The 18,329-nt window shown below is 39.6% G+C and overlaps 1 protein-coding gene across 1 annotated transcript in view; it reads left to right on the forward strand.

The window, feature by feature from the left end:
• adamts17 (ADAM metallopeptidase with thrombospondin type 1 motif, 17) overlaps window positions 1-18,329 on the forward strand; it is a 126,553-nt gene that overhangs the window by 42,504 nt on the left and 65,720 nt on the right. The window contains exons 7-8 of the mRNA XM_062390686.1: window positions 1,017-1,060; window positions 17,598-17,703. Of these exons, the coding sequence (XP_062246670.1) occupies window positions 1,017-1,060; window positions 17,598-17,703 (150 nt within the window). The remainder of the gene's footprint in view (window positions 1-1,016; window positions 1,061-17,597; window positions 17,704-18,329) is intronic.

Raw genomic sequence — 18,329 nt, forward strand, 5'->3', positions numbered from 1 at the left:
TAACAAGGTGCAACATTCTCAGTTCAGATTACCTCACATTACAAAGAATTTGTTCTTTGAAATATTATTCATGAAGACTAATGTTTATATATGGCTTGTCCCTGTCTTTGAATAAAAGATTCGGCTAGCCAACTCAGTAAAGAGGGGGTTTGGGTACTTCCATATTATAAGTGCGTCTGTTTTCTGTTACGGACATTATCAAGGAGCTATATTTTCCATGCACACCTTATTTGAGGATATTGAGACACATTTGCTTAGATATGAATCCAGCCTGGATCAATGGATTAAACATCAAGCAGGGAAGGGTTCATGTCAGCAAGTGAGTTGACATTAGTGATAAACGTTTTCTCAATTTCCTGTCATGGGCCAACACTTGGGAGTTTTAGAACAGAACATTACAAAAATCCTAAATCAACATAGTTTCCCTCGCATGAATACTGTAGATGTCAAGAAAACTTTCATGGGGAAGTTTAACTTGCCAACATATAAATGTTCTCAGTCCAGTGAATATTCCACTGGACTGAGATTTTGTCATTCCTAGGCAACAAGTTGGAGTAACCTGCAATAAAAGGAAAACTTTAAGCCAACATGAAAGTGTTGTGAGGTTAGAAAGTAAGCAGGCTTTGAAATTCTCTCCGGGACTCATATTTCCATTCTTCACACAATAACCTCTATCAGCATTTGTGTTAACAACAGTACATTTTTTCACAATACAATTAATGTTTTCCAGTAGAGACTTCGTGGAATTGTGTGCTGTTAAACCCATATTTAACTGATAATTGTGTCTCGCCCCTCTTTATGACAACTGGCTTCTCACCACGTCTTCTCATGTGGTCATTATGAGGAGCTAAAGACAAAGCCTTTCCATCCAACTGGGTTGGCTTAGTTAGCCAACCAAATTATTTTTTTCCATAACCCCATCCACTTGGCCTTGTTTGGTGTAAACATATTATATATGAATGGTAACCTTACTTTCATTAATTCAGTACAGTAAACTCTGTTTTTATTTTTTTCAGGACAGATTTCTGTGTCCATAAGGATGAACCCTGTGATACAGTGGGTAAGTAAAATATCCCTCTTCCTTTTTGCACTAACAAGCACACCAACAAACGTCACATAATTTTTTTTTAAATAAGCTTACACTTGAGGTTTGGAACTTAAATTGGTCCTCAAAAAGATAGTAGAGGAACTACTCAAATGACACATTCACGCACAAATTCCCTTTATCTTTCCAGTTAATTAACCTTAATACATTGTTATACAGAAATAAATTAAAAAAAATAAGTATTGTCAACACAGAGTCTCATTTAAAACGGTTTCTGCATTTAGTCTAGGAATGCCAATGACAGAATGCTACATAAGCATTTCCAATTGTTTAAATCTTACTGAGATGCCTCATGGCAGGGCGAGCACAATGATAAACTTGGAGTCTTCACTTAGTGAGGCTTTGGAACCAAAAAAAAGCATCTGCACTGGTTTAGTTGTATCGATTCAGTAACTGGTGTTACAAGGAAATATGATCTGGTTTGGATGAAAGTTCCAGTCAGATCCATGTCTTGGAAGGACAACTGTTGTTATGGGATTTTGCACCTTAACACCTTGGTCAAAAGGATAATAGTGGAATTAACCATACCTTAGCGCCACATCTCACTCCTCACCATACCTTAGAGCAGCCGGCTCCACCACAGCACCCTTACTGTCACACGTTATGATTGTGGTGAAAGTTTGCGTCGAACGACTAATCTCCACTTCTAGCCATGGGGTTGGTCCCTTAAGTGTGGGACCCGTAGGCCAAACAAAAATATATACCTCTGTTGGTTCTCTTTAGCTGCTTTCAGACATGCAATGAACTTCGCAGTTCCTTCCCCCCAAAGTAACTGGTGACAACGCTTCTAACATTCAATAGACACAAAAATGAAACTACTAAACAAAAAGAAAAAAATATATCTGGGAGAAAATGTGGTGCTATACATGTAGAAAACACTGTAGACCCTTCACATCACCAACACCTATCAAACTTCTCCAAGATCTTTAAGCCAAAGGTTAAAGATCGAGGTCTCGGTGAACTCATGTTCTTGTGAATATGATATATCAGGACAGCCAGCTCTTTATTATTCTCTATCTATATGTCATCTGCTATTCCAATATTCCTTTTCTTCACAGATGATGCACAGATCTACTGTAACAGTTTTGACTGTTAATCGTTGGTCTTCTAATCACTCAACCACAGTACTCGTGACCTACAATTTTAGTATTGCTTTTTATTGTGTCTTCCCAGACAGACGCATGCACTCTAACACCCTCACACCCACACACAATGTTCCCTTCTATGTTGTCCTCTGGCTGTCTTCAGAACAATTTGTAAGTGATCGTGGCCAGCCCCACAACACTACTGCTGATAAACACAGGACACCTGTGCAGCCTGTGTCTGGGCTTTGACTGGGCCATTTTAAGACATTAACATTCTTTAATCCAAACCACTCCTTTGTAGCTCTGGCTGTATGTTTAGGGTCATTGTCCTGCTGGAAGATGAACCTCCGCCCCAGTCTCAAGTCTTTTGCAGACTGCATCAGATTTTCTTCAAGGATTTCCCTGTATTTGGCTCCATCCATCTTTCCCTCTATTCTGACCAGTTTCCCTGTACCGGCTAAAGCATCCCCACAGCATGATGCTACCACCACCATGTGTCACTGTTGGGATGGTGTGCTCAGGGTGATGGGCAGTGTTGGGTTTTCGCCACACATAGCGTTTTGCATTGAGGCCAAAAAGTTCAATTTTAGTCTCATCTGACCAGAGCACCTTCTTCCACATGTTTGCTGTGTCTCCCACATGGCTTCTGGAAAACTCAAAACGGGATTTTTTTTGGATCCCTTTCAACAATGGCTTTCTTCTTGCCACTCTTCCATAAAGGCCAGATTTGTGGAGTAGACGACTAATAGTTGTCCTGTGGACAGATTCTCCCACCTCAGCTGTGGATCTCTGCAACTCCTCCAGAGTAACCATGGGCCTCCTGGTTGCTTCTCTGATTAATTTTCTCCTTGTCCGACTCTTCAGTTGGGTGGACGGCCTCCTCTTGGTAGGTTTGCGGTTGTGCCATATATTCTTTCCATTTTCTTATGATGGATTTTATGGTGCTCAGAGAGCTGTTCAAAGCTCTGGATATTTTTTTATAACCTTACCCTGCTTCATATTTCTCCACAACTTTATCCCTGACCTGTTTGGTGAGCTCCTTGGTCTTCATGATGCTGTTTGTTCAGTAATGATCTCCAACAAACTCTGAGTCCGTCACAGAACAGGTGTATTTATACTGAGATTAAATTGCAGACAGGTGGATCCTATTTACTAATTATGTGACTTGCAAATGTGACTTGTGAATGCAATTGGTCGCACCAGATCTTTGTTAGGGGTTTCACAGTAAAGGGGGTGAATACATATGCACTCAACACTTTTCAGATTTTTATTTGTAAATAATTGTGAAATCCATGTAATATTTCCCCCCACTTCCAAATGATGCACTATTTTGTGTTGGTCCATTACATAAACTCACGATGAAATAAATTTTAATCTGTGGTTATACCATGACAAAATGTAGAAAAGTCCAAAGGGGGTGAATACTTATGCAAGGCACTGTATATTGGTGGGGAATCTGCAGCAACCAGAAGCACCTGTTTGTGGTTGTCGCTGTTAATCACTTGGTTAAATGGTTTTGGTTTTGTATTTATATAGTGCTTTTCTAGTCTTGATGACCACTCAAAGCGCTTTACAGTACAGTTCTACATTCACCCATTCACACACACATTCATACAGTGCATCTATTTGCAAAATTGTGTTATTCAATGGGGGGGCCATTCAGGGTTCAGCATCTTGCCCAAGGACACTTGGGCATTCAGATGGGTCAGACTGGGGATCGAACCGACCTTCAGGTTGGAGGACGACCACTCTACCCTTCAGCCACAGCCGCCCTGTTAAGCACGCACTCTGATTTCCTATATCCCATATCTTTGTCACAACCCTTAAATAATAATAATAATAACTTTATTTGTATAGCTTATCTTATCTAAACGAGGTTACAAAATGCTTCACACAAAAGTACATGCCAAAAATAAGAATTGATTGTAATAAAATATATTTTGTTCAGTTAAATTTAAGAGCCAAATTAGTAGCAGGATTTAATGATTTGATTAACATGTGTTTTAAAGTTAAGATGAGAAACGATTGTGACACCTACATTTTTTGCTGTAGTTTTAATATTGGCTGCCAGGCGAACAAGATGATAGGGCTGCTCGCTTGTCAGAACTGAAGATTATTATTTGAGTTTTATTTGAATTTAACTGAAGGAAGTTAAGTGACATCCATTCATTGATGGTGGATAGGCACTCCGTTAGGACACTCACGTGGCTGACATTGTCCAGCTTGAAGGACAAGTTTATTTGGTTGGCATAGGAATGATATGATATCCCATTAAAATAGCTGATGGTAGCATGTGGAGTGATTATAGTATGGGACCAAGAATGAAACCTTGTGGCACTCTGCACATAATTGGGCCAAAAATGAGGTGTTATTTTCAATGGAAAAAGAGATTTGTCTATCTGAGAGATAGACTTTGCTGCTGCCATACAGTAATCCTCGTTAAATTCACACTCTTGTCAGTTCAATTTATGGTTGCTCTGAGGTGGTCTTGTGAGCAGTGATGCCATTTTTTCTTGGGTAAACTGGGTTTTGGTGATATGACTTTGGTATTCAAATGTAATGCACAATTATGGTCCTCAACGTCTGGGGGTGGAATCAACAATTATAAATGGTTGCTAAGGCTATGCAATATGCTAAAATCGGCCAGGATCAGCCAAAAACCACAGATTGACGATATATTCGCAAGTGTGTGTGCACGCCTGTGTGCGGGCACACTCACGCAACACCCACATGCCATAATCTAAAAATCCCAATGTGGAAGAATTGTGTATTCTTATAAAATGATGAAAACATTTGGCCCTGGTTTAGCTCCATACATGTTAACCCTGTTCTTAGTTGTCAGTCTGAGAGTTTAGATTCAAGTTTCTGCAAGGATTTCGTCTGCCACTGTGAACCTCTCTGTTCCTCTATTATGTAATGTTGGATCTCTTCTATTCACGATTGTGATTTATGCCCTTAGAAGTCAAAGAACTGGCCACGGGCCATGAAAGTCAATGGATGTTTCTTTTGTGCTGGTTTCCTTTTTTGACCACATGAGCTCGTTTTTCTGGCTATATTTAGATTACCAAATGCTACACACTTTCCCTGCAGTGTAAATGACACAGATACAGAATGAAATAACTAAACAAATCAGAGGAATTGTGCGAGTTAGACACTTTGATAGGTGGTCAGAAGCCCTGTCTTACAAAATACATCTTTTGACTAAGTCCAGTTGATCTCCTGATTTTCATATGAGGAGGAATTCCCCTTTTTGAACAGGAGGGAGTATCGATGTTTCCAGACTTATGATCTAAAACTGAATGACGAGAGGGCCCCTAGACACTTACCATCTCTTCTATGAGCTGTGCATGTGCGCCAATACCAGCATGTGTATGCGTTTGAGAGATTATGTTGCATGAATGAGTACTTGCCTCATAATTCCAATTGCTGCTGTGTTTTCAGGAGCCACTAAGCTTCATATCGGGTGCTGCAACTGCAACGAGTTATTACTATTCATATTTTGTTTTATGCAAAGGTGTTGGTGGTATATATAATACTTACTAAAGCAACAACCCAATGTGTCTTTTTAAGATGAAAACATGCAGTTCAGCAACAACACTTTCCTAGTTTAGTATAATGGCGGATAAAGCTGATTTCAAATTTCCATTCAGACCTATTGCCTACCCCCATCCAGTCAAATAGTTAGCTCAAGCTATGCACATGATCGAATAGACAAAGTGTCAAATATGGTTAATGACAACTTATAGGTTAATAATAAGTAAATAATAAGTAAAAAAAACACATGGTTTTCTTTCTCTCACTCTCTCTCTGTAAACTCTATGTAAATAGACAGGGCTAGCATAGCAACACTGTTGGTGGAACACTGCATGTGAGTCAGTCTCCTGCGGCAGTTCAGTGGGGCAGCCATCTTGCATAGGTGAGGTGGGCAATGTGGCCCGGCATAAAAGCAAACATTTTTCTGTAACATTAATCACGTGTGCCCTTACTGGGAAATTCCAAGTGTACAGTTGGTGATTTGTGGACCCTCGCCAACATTATTACACACCATAGGTGAGCATGTTGGAGGCTATAACGATCATGACCTGTTACTTTGGCTGCCCTCTTCCCCCTGAGCTCCACACTTATTGAATATGTCCTAATTTGCATAGGCAGAAACACTATTCATATGTATGACAAATACATCGGCCCGATCTTCATCCAATCATCCTACTGCCAATGGGTGAGGGCAAAGCTGCTTTTAGACTGGCCTCTTACCTGAAAACTGCCTGGCTTGGTAGTACCTGCCAGGGGTATAACCCCCGCTGGTATAGTCTTCAGGGTCAATTAAGTATGTCGTTCTGGACACCTCATAGAAATGATCTATGCTGAAAAAAAATATTTTTCAATTAGTCGGTCGTAAAACGCTACTTTGCCTGGACTATAGGGGTATGTAAAGAATATTTGTTCGTATTTTTTTATTAATGTATGCAAACTGAACTAAGTCAGCCTTATTTCTCAACAGGAATGAGGGAAACGTTTTATCTTCCCTTTTTCCTGCTTACCTATTTTCCTCTTTCTTTTTTAACTCTTGTCAGGGTTTGAACGAACTTTTCTTTTCATTCAAATTTTATATTGTGGATCCTCTTGCTAGCAAGGTCATAGAGTGGAAAGAATTTGCCATGAATAACCAATGTTGCATTTTTAAGCTATACAGTAAATAGCGAATTAAATATGTACAAAGAAAAAGCCTTCATATGAGGAGGTGATACAACTTACGTAGAGGAGCTTGGATTGGCTTATATCTCAGGCTTACCCTTCATAGCACCACTTCCCACACATTATCACATATTATCTGCATGCACATAGCTATGAGGTAATGGAAGGAGATTCAGACAGAGGCAGGGCTGTGTTGTGAGGCATTGTGGCAGCTCCTGGCCCTGCACAGCTCTGCCCTACCATAATACTCTCAGCTTGCTAATCTTCCTGCACAATGAGAACACTCCTGCTCTTTGTGCAAGTAGGCCCAAAGTGTGTGACCCACTCTGAGCCTCACTATAATCACATCTCTCATTAAAGGTCCTGCCTTGAAACCCCTACCACCCACGTTTCCCCCTCTCTGTTTCTCCTCTCCAGGCTGTCACCAGACTCCAGGGAACCACAGTTGTTGAGCTGTTTTAACTTTACAAACATCTCCAATTTACTCTGGAGTGCATGACTCTGCATTTTATTTTATATTCACTCGTCTGAATCTAATCCATGTATCTAACCTAAAATAAAAACTGCACAAATCAATATATGGTAACGCTTTATTATAGGGAACACATTATAACTGTTAACCAGTTGCTTATGAGCATTGATATTAGTAGCATATTGGCTCTTTATTAGTCATTATAAAGCACTTATTAATGACTTATTCTGCATGACATTATTCTACAACTACTAGGCCATTAACTTAAGTTTTTCTCTCAATGACCATAGTAGAGAGTAAGTAAGGAATTACAATCTTAATATGCTATGATCAGTATGGGTCTCATAGGGTTGATTAACAAAATAATACTCATTCTCCCTTCATTACACTTCATAAATGTGTTCTATTCACATGTAACAAAACTGCAAGTGTTAATAGTGTCTAAATAACTCAATAAAGAAGTCTTTCTTACTCAGAACATGCTCCCCACTCTAAAGTGAGGTTTTGTAACAAATATATGGAGAAATGGTTGAAAATCTGGATTTCTCCTTTACACACTAAAAAGCTCTGTCAGCTTAAATGTATACAGTAAGTTTAGGGAATACGTTTGTTCTTAGCCTTGAAGATACAAATGAAAATCTTTTAAGTGGATCATTATTAGGGGAGATATTTCTACTTGTGCTGACAAGTTTCTTTTGGATATAGGAGCATATCTTATTTTAATATCGTTTCAATGTATAATTGTATCTCACTCAGAAGGAGTCCAGGCTCTGGTCCAGGCTCTGCTCATCTCACGCCTAGACTATTGTAACTCCCTCCTGGCAGGTCTACCTGCTTGTGCCATCCGACCTTTGCAGCTCATTCAGAATACAGCAGCTCAGCTGTTTTTTAACCAACCTAAATTCACTCACACTACTCCGCTCATCCACTCCCTTCACTGGTTACCAGTGGCTGCCCGCATCCGTTTTAAAACAATAGAATTTGCGTACCGTTCTGTGAACAGATCAGGTCCAGTCTACATCCAGGACATGGTTAAATGTTACACCCCAGTCAGTTCACTCCGCTCTGCTTCGGCCAATCGGCTTGTTGCTCCCTCACTGCGAGCTAAACACTCATCAAAATCACAACTGTTTGCTGTCCTGGCTCTCAAATGGTGGAATGAGCTCCCCAATGACATCAGGAAAAATGTGAAATGTGATATCAACCTTAAAAAAATAAATCGCTCATCCTCATGTTATAGATAGCAATGCTTATTGCATGATAATCCTGTATTTCATAATTTCGTGTCACAATCCTCCTCTTAGAAGATACACAATGCACATGATTGAACCTGCGTATATCAGCGGTGTTACTGAACTTAACTCCTCCTCTTATAACAAAACATCCTGGCAGGGTTGCATACAGTGGTGCAGTGGTTTTAAGAACGTTTTGCAGATAACATTAAACCAAACTACTGAAGGAAATAGTAGCTGAATCTTTAACAATTAATATCCATGAGAGTAAATCAACTAACATTAAATGTTTTTTCTTGCTGCCTTTCAGTTATATCTATTTAAACTATGTGTAGGGTGACTCTGCATGATCAGCTGCTTAACATTACCCAAGTATTTATAGTAACTCAAAAGTGCATGAGGTGATCAGAGTCATTGGAGCCCTAGCCTACACTCCACTATCATTTGGGGCTAATGTGCATTAATGAGAAAATGATTTTTCTGTTTAAATTTTTTAGGATAATTCATCATTTTGTAGGGTATTTAAGTTTTTTTCATTACTTTTAGATATGAAAACTTTAAAATCTATGAAAAACTATAAGGTTGATTCAGTATAATGTGATATATTTGGACAAACCCTGTTCTCATATGCTGGCAAATTGATGAAAGTCTGACCCCAAGTTTAATGGTGGTCGGCACTGGGATGTAACTAATATTTGTAGTAGTATCCAGTTCCTGTGTTTTCTTTTCTGGAGCAGGGTTATAACTGGGAAATTAGGGGGTTGGTGGGATGTTGATGTTATAGGATGTCCGGAGGGCTGGAGAGTCACGGTTGACTTTATGGAGTTGCTGCTCAATGGTAAGAGGTGACCCTGCACAAGTCAGCTGATTCATTCACAGTCTGTGTATGAGAGGTTGCACAACATCAATGAGATGGAATTGGGAGTATAACCAGCAGAGCATCATCCATTGCAAGACTTGATCATTTCAAAATCATTTCCCACTGTTTGCAAATATAACTTAACTATATCACCATCACCCTTACCAACGGCTCTGCAAAATAGAACTCAATAGCACGACTCAGAGGCAAAGTCGTTTAAACTGAGAAAATGGTACGATAAACAGAAAGCTAACACTAGGAAGCACACACAGACTTAATACACAAACGTAGGAAAGGGGATGACACACAGGTGAGACAATCAGACAGGAGGGAACCTTGACAGGACGTATGGTCTGAAAAGAAAAGACTCACGGAAATAAAACTGGAAACAGTCGGTCAGGTGCGATAAGGTGTGACAATACCAGTATTAGGAAATACAAACTCATTAGTCCTAAACTGCTATTACTTTCACCCAGCTCACAGTCAAACTGACTGTTTATTAGTTAAAAACAGATTAAACTGTTCAACAGATCATAGGCTAAATATGACATCTTAGATATGGGACAAACCAAAAACCCTGGCTTCCTGCATCATTTCTTACTTATTCCTAATCTCATTTGCTTCTTATTTTTAAGTGTCTTATTTATGTGACAGTTTGTGTGTCTGCAGCATTTTTCTATTTTTGTTGTAGTGTGTGAATAAGTGGCGAACATTAGTGTGACATTAAGGTCAGTGGGGTCAATCTATCCTGAGCCAGTTTTTGCATGTGTCATGTGTTGGCATGTGTATGTGTGCGTGAGAGGGTGAACAAAGCGTCTCTTCCAGGCTGATTCAGGCCTCTGTTGTCAGCACTGGGAGCATTGACTGCCCAGGATTCAGCGGCTCATTGGAAAGCCCTTCATGTTGTAACGGCTAATTAGCGCAAAATAAATGGCTGGCCGAAGCTGCTTGTGGGCAGCACAGTGCTGTGAGTCCAGAGGCCTGATAAGGCTTTGTGGCTCTTTTGAGGCTGTCTGACTGGATGTGCTGCCAGCTATGTGAGCCAACACATCAGTGTTTTATCAGTCAGCTAGCCCCTAAAACCAGGTCAAAACCCACAACTGATAAACACAGAACAGTGGATCACAGCTCTTTGTGTGGGGGCTTAAGCCTCAGAAGTGCTGGCTTCAACGGATCTTTGATGCTGCAGAAAATCTCAGTCACAACTCTGACCTCACTGTGGAACTTCGCCACTCAACTCTGTTTAATTCACATTTGCCAGGATGGTAAAGGCTTGCTCGGTAGTTTTTAGTGTCATGTAAATGTTATCATGCCTGCTAATTAAGACCTTTGGCGATGGACCAAACATGTCGGGTCATTTATTACAATAAAAGACATCAAAACAACATGTGAATTGGTCATTTCTTATCAACTCTAATTCAATTCAATTTTATTTGTATAAACATAGGGTTATGATTATAACCATTGGGTTATGGTTCACATATTTGATATAAAAACTGCATATTATTAGTACAAGCTGAATCAGAATTGTTGAATCAAAACATCTGCAGTATTAAGGCTTATTTGCTTTATTCAATTATAGAAAACCACTTGAATGTCCAGACACAGCCAAACTCAAAAGTATAGTCCAGGTAGTGTGGCTGACCTAAGGATAGTAAAATCCAAATATAGGGTTTGTTATCAGTGGGGTCTGGATTATAAACAGCTGCTAATACATTATGGAAGCAAGTAATTCAAAAAAGGACAGAGCATACTCAGCATGAATCCTCTTCTTTAGCACTCAGCAGGTGTTCTTTAAGTCTTCACTCTTTATATGAATAACAACATCAAGGACGCTTTCCTCTAATTCCCTCAGATCGTACACATTATACACACGTAATTACAGCCTCTACCTAAGCATGCTTGGTTGTAAAAACATTAAACCAGTGAAGAGGAAAAGAAACACATGTTCAAATCCAGGCCAACATCTGTTTTCATTAGCCTAAAATGTTTCCAGTGAAGAAAGCTTCAGTTTGAGCCCAGTCCAATCCAAATACACCATGTTTGTATTTTACGTTTACCATTCTACACAATCCTGTAGCAAGATGAAATGTACCGGAGAGTTTGAGGAAGTTATTCTTCACGTTGCATTCAAGCTTAAACTGTGTTCATCATGTGGTCTCCAGGTATTTCAGTTCAGTATTTTATCTTACAATTTTAGATAGTGACAAAAGGAACAGTGAAACAGCAGTGTGCCTAAAGGGATAGCATGAAAAAGAAGCATTCCAACATCTATGTGTTTATGCGATACCAGCAATAACCAAGCAAGCCATGAACATTTAGCTACAAATCTTCAGCCATATGCTGAATCTGAGACACAACACTGCAGGGACGAGTAATTTAGTTTTTTGCCTGATTCACTTTGGTTCTGTAATTATTTCAACAGATTGTGTGTGGGGGACAATGTGGAGAGATTCCAGTCACAGTGGAGTAGACATTTTTATCAGATTGAACCATATCTCTGTTCAATTTTAAATTATCAGCACAATGATCCGAAATCACAAATCTTTAGAATCTATAGATAATCAGTCATCATCATGGGATAAAAACTCTATGTGATTGCTCAATCCTTGTTTTCTCCTCATCCTTCCATTCACGTGCATCCATCACGTATTACGCACGATTGTCACCGCAGTATTTATATATTTAGAGTAATTGGATCCATTACTTCACATATCAGTGGATCCTAACCTCCACGCTGGGATATTATTTGGAAAGTGAATAGTTATTATTTTTTTTTTTGCGAGTGATCTCCCCGTTGATCTGTTCGCCTGATGGCACAGTAACGTTCACTGCAGCTATTTTACACACACTCGTCCTTGATGTTTTACTCACAGTGTTAAATAATATAATACAAAAATATTTAAAAAACTCGGCTGTTTAACGGCATCTGAACATAATTTACTGCAAGTTGTTTTTAAATCTTTTTTAATTGTAGGTTCTTATGGAACAGTTAAGTCACGCTTGCAAAATTAATGCTTTTGGTTTTAATGTGAAGTGAATCAATATTCTGCTTCAGTTCACCTCCTCACGTCTGCATTGCCATTTTCATCACCATGTTGGTATGCATGGGTCAGAGTTTGCGTGGAAATGTGCACATTTTCCCGTTGAAGTTTGTTTTTATAAATCCCAACATTTGCTTGAGAAGTGGCGTACGCACATTACATGCCCCGTTTTGTTCGTACGCAACCATTATAAATTAGATCCTGAGCTGTACCATTGTGTGGTGTAGGAAGAGTTTGCCTCTGGTGAATAGTGGCTATGTAAACTTTTATTCGCATCATTTAGCTGCTTTTACTGGCTGACCTCAGGTCATCTTCAATTGACAGAAGATGAGGTGAAACAACAAAGTTCTTAAAACCAAATTTGGTGGTGGCTGCCTACTGGGAAGATGAAATGGAGACCTATTATTATTAACAAGTAGCTTATTATTCAATGGATTTGACATAGATTTGACAGCTGTTGGCAATGTAAGGTTTTAAAATTCGGGAAACCAACCAGGTCATTCCAGTGCAGTAGCCATTAGGCAGTTCAAATTTGACTCCATTCTATGTTTATGTCACTGTAAGTGTCGCCCAGCAGAGTGGACGCCACCAAGTACCGCCAAAGACAGCCCAGGAGCTAACTGATGCCCTGATCCAGGTCTGGGAAGAGATCCCCCAGGACTCATCAGGAGCATCATGCCTAGACATTTTCGGGAGTGCATACAGGCCATACATGCTACTGAGTGACATTATGAGTTGCCGTGATGAAATTCATGCAAGTTGGATCAGCCTGTGATTTATATTTTTTATTTTGGTGTGGTTTTGAACCAGTTTATAATTCGTTAATCATTATCTGATCTGGGATTTAAGTGTTCCCTTAAATGTCCTTTATTTCTCCATAATATGCTGTGCGATAGAAAGTTTTTATAAGGGTAATGAAATAATAGAAATGCTTGGTCTTTCTAACACTGCTTGGTAAGCTACTATTGGAATATCCTTTTGGTTTGAGTAGTCATAGGAGCTCAACTACTACCCCATCTGCCTGGGGATGAAGCTGAATTTAGATCCTGCTGCAGTTCCCTACACTGCATTACTTGAGGTCCAGTCCTTTTCTGGATTTCCACTTAACTATTCCTTGGCGCAGCCATCAATAAGACACAGCGGGAGATTCAAGGGCCATAGATTTCAAGTCCCAGAGCAGCCAGTGACTCTCAGAGCTGAAACCAATGAGGCAACATGTCTTTCACCACTACCACCACGTTATCCACATCAAGCCGATCCTACCGCCCTACAAATGGGAAGATGAAACAGTTGATATACACGCTGTGGTTAGAGACAATTCAGAAAGATCCCTGCACTGAGGCTCTCTGAGAGAGTTTCGAAATTGTAAAGAAGAATTTGATCGGCTTCCCAGTCAATGCTCTGTAACAGCCCACCTTCTTCAACCAGTTCACAGTTGTCGAGAAGTACAGTGTTCTTCTTGTGCCTCAAATTGACTTACTCCCTATCTGTACCCTGAGCGGGTCACTTCAGAAGAAACATATTTGTCATGCAAAGCTTTAACAAGGTTCTTTTCAAGGTTAGGCAATAATAAAGTCACTGTCAGTCTTAATGCTTATGGTGCAGTTAGTCCTAAAAAAATAAAAATCTAAAACTGAAAGAAAGACTGTCACCACAAGAAGGACACAGCTGCTTAACTTGTAAGCTCAATAACAATATCTTTACATTGCTTACCCTTGCCTGTTGATAGTATGGCATTTGGAGAGGGTGTCCGTAAAGGACAAAGGTTTCTTTAGAATAACTTTAGAGAGATCTGAATGTGTTCACCATGGACATCCTCTTGGGAACACTTGTAATTGGAACAATTCCCTTACAGGCTAGGGGCATTTGAGAATGCACCTACCTGCTAGTAGGGCATTTTCACTGACATCTTTTTGTTTTAATGATGTAGACATGATGGTGCTTCGTTTGAGCACTTAATGTATTTTCATCTCAATTGCATTAAAGCCCATGAGTTAATGTTGCTAGGTTACCTGGATTAAGGTTTTACGTGCTTTGGAGTATCCAACCCAGCTTTTAGCCATATCAAGCATAATGAGATACCAAATATGGTTAGAAGTAATAACGTTAACATGGTAACCCCTGCTCTCTGATAAATGAGTGAGGTATGTCACAGCACTGTCCTGTTCACATGAAAATGCCTTGTGTGGGCTGCACATAGCAAGGGTGGTTTGACTGGTTCAATAGTCTAAGTTGGCTGATGACACAACGGTGGCATGTAAGGTTACCTTACAAGATTAAATGCAACAAACTTTACCTAAACAAAGGGAAAATGGAGGAGATTTTCCGAGACAGACACATGCTGAGCATACAACTGAGTGTCAGTTGCAAAATCGTCTTAATCATGCTGTAAGTCCTCTCCTAGAACTTACACATGACAATACAACCTATAACAGCACAGTACTGTTGTCACTTCCTGCGTCAACTGAAGATGGTGACCCTCCCTCCACATATCCTCTCACTATGAGATAGGAACCTTACTGCACTTTCTCACAGCAAACAGTTAGCACAGTGCTCCATAAACCAAATCCCTGATGCAAGGTGAAATGGCCCTCAGCATTGTGAATGACACAATATCATCTCCCCACTCCCATACCAACCATCTGGAAGTATTGTAATATCAATGCTTTTTTAACAAAATTGTGATCTCGGTTTATACTTTTATTAGACAAGATTTAATGACTCAGGAAAGTTATCACGATTGTATTCCCTTGATCCTTTTCATGTATCAATTTTTTTAAACCAAGAATGGTTATAATTTGACAGAGCCATTTGTGTTGCTCTTTGGAATGCTGAATCACATTCTGAGTGACAGATTGCTTTGTTGTAGTAAACTAATGAAGACAATATCCCAGCACTGAATGCAGTTTGATAATGATGCACACACAATAGGAAAGCTCCCATTAAGCCTCGATTTCATATCTTCTTAACTTTTTTTTATAATTCATTGTTCCACTGTGCTAGTAGCGACTTGAGTACCTCCAGGTGTTTCTCTGTATTTCTTCTAAAACAGATCTGTCTTATCACACAAACCTAAATCCTGAAACCTCATTCACTTCATGCATCAGTGATGTAATGCATGTGTTTGCCATGTTTACTGATAAGGCCCAAACTTCCCTGTCTCTCTGGATTTCTGTTCTTCTTTTTCTCTCTGCCAAGGTTTTTCTGTCTTTATAACTCATCTTGCTTCAACTGTCATATTATTGCCAATGTTCGAATTTCTGTCTGGATTCAAATGAGGCAACATGGCCTCGCTCCAGAGGCAGAAAGAAAGAAAGCCAGGTGTGTGTGCGTGTGTGTGTGCGAGACACATGTAGCTCTGTAACACTCACCTCAGATAATGCCTTAATAAAAGGCTGATTGATAGGCTAAGTTGTTTTTCAACACTTTTAACCACTCATGTTTGCTGAAGCATTCAGTGTGTTTAATAGTTGCGCTTGAAAGGTATGAGTACATTCAATGTGGTTTTGTTGTTCAGACTCAATAGTTGAGTAGTTGTTTATCCTGTCAATTGTTCCACTTATTATAGAGACACTTAAGGCCTAACAATCTGATACTACGTCTAGTCCAAAGCCTGCAACTCTGATGTGACTTGTTTAGTCCAGTATGGTTGAATCCATCTTTATTTTGATAATGAGGAATTCTTAAGCCCGGTCATATTCACTAAAAACATTTGCTGGCACCCTCTGTCACTTTAAATCAGCAGGGAACAAAAACACAGTGTTTTCACAACAGTAGTCTATTGTGAGATTTTTCAAAATCTTTATGACTATTTTATTATCTCTGCCATGCTTTGATACACCAGTATTCAGATACAGTATGGTAGTATTGATGAGACCTCCTTCAAGACCTATCAAACCATTGATCCAAACTTAAGTCTTCTTTGCAATGGACATTAGGGCCTCAGTAGCCTGACAAGAGTTGTTTAATGAGTGGATCTGGAGATAGAGCAGGTCAGAATTTTCAGAAGTTTGAACCCTGACTTTACCAGTCCGCATTTTGAAGTGTCCTTTGGTAAGTTGCAAATTATACACCACTGGTTTGTTCATATCTGGTAGAAAAGAACTTGATCAATGTGTGGGTGAATGGGGTGAATGGTACTCCTAAAATAGTTTGAGAGGCAATGTAAGACTAGAAATGTGCTATATATTTGGCTGAGGTCTGATGAGAATCATAGAAATGGAAATAAGCAGCAGTACGAGTTGGACCCAAGGGGCAACATCCTGGGCCGAGCGATGAAGCCGATACGGAAGTGTAAAAAGCTGCAGTTCCAGGTCTCTCCACTTCCCTCAGTGTGAAAACATAATTATATAATTAATATGAGAACTGTCTAAACTGTCTAATTCACTCTAAAATTCCATAACAGGCTAAATAAACGAGGAGCAATAGTAATGGTGGCTATACCAGCCTGTATCAGAATATTTGTGAAACATAGTTACTATCACATGCAACCTACAAATGTAACGTATTGATATTAACTTATTAAAATAAAAAATCAAGTCACAACAAAACACACAACTCTGTACTTAACTTGCTTCAATCTGTTCATTAGATGTGTTAAATAAACGGTAAATTTTATAACAATTACATATTAAAAACCACTTGAGGCATGTAAGCATATGATGATAGATAAAGCAATAGGTTTTGATGTCTAGTTTCAAGGTTACTTACCTCTATTTAATGGTAAAGATAGCGACCATCTGGCTGGGCAGCGCTAGCTTTTAGCACCGGCGACTAGCATGTCGCCGGTTAGCCGTAGACAAGGCTAACCAGGCATCTAGAGCTCTGCTGGCGTCGCTCAGCTGTGAGTTGACACTCGCGCTCCTCTTCCTTGCCCATTGATTAGTTAGCCAGGAACTAGGAGGAGTCAGCACCGGCAAGATGGCGCCAGGGGAACACCTCCTACTAGCCTCATTCTCAATCTGCAAAAAACACCGGGTGACGTCACGGACCCTCCGTCCATTCATATATACAGTCTATGGTTGGACCTTTGAAAGATTATATTAACGAAATGTAAGAATATTACCCACTTTTATGAAACTCATTGTCATGTTATTGTGTTACAGGTATCGCTTATCTGGGTGGTGTCTGCACTGCCAAGAGGAAGTGCGTGTTAGCAGAGGACAATGGACTCAATTTGGCCTTCACCATTGCTCACGAGCTGGGACACAAGTAGGTCTCACCGTCTTTTCTTTTCCTTTTCATTGTATTTGGACAATCCATCACATCATTGACTCTAGGTCTATTGTCCACATTTTTGCTGTTATCAGTTCATTTTCATTTAAACTTCCAACAATAAAAATGTTGCCAACAGTGGAAGTCTTTCATTCAAATCGCCAGCAATATGAGAAAGGCTCAGTCTTTCTATAAAAAAATAATCATATCTAATCTTAAAACTTGTGGCCATTTGAGCAGTGCAGAGTGAAGTTGAAAAACTTTAAAGTTGCTTTACTCAAAGTTGGAAAGTCTCACCGAATGATAACAAACAAGCTGTATTTACGCTCTGGAGTTATTTGACTGCATGTGAGGTTTTCTTTCTCTTTTGTCCACAAACAGTCAGTGGACAAGTTCCCTGACTAATGTTTGCTGTGTCAACAATGTCTGATTCTCTGTGACACTCATTTCCAAACTCACCAGGAGCTCAGGTTTCTCTTCTTTTTGTCCAACTTCTCCCCCTTTTTTCTCAACACCGAGACAAACATCTATGAATGATCACGAATCAATTTTATCATTTCATAATTCCCTCATTGTGACCTTAAGCAAATTTGTCATCTATCCAGCTAGTGTGTAATGGAATC

Source organism: Platichthys flesus, chromosome 1 (assembly GCF_949316205.1).
Source record: "Platichthys flesus chromosome 1, fPlaFle2.1, whole genome shotgun sequence".
In the NCBI taxonomy this organism is placed as follows: domain Eukaryota; kingdom Metazoa; phylum Chordata; class Actinopteri; order Pleuronectiformes; family Pleuronectidae; genus Platichthys; species Platichthys flesus.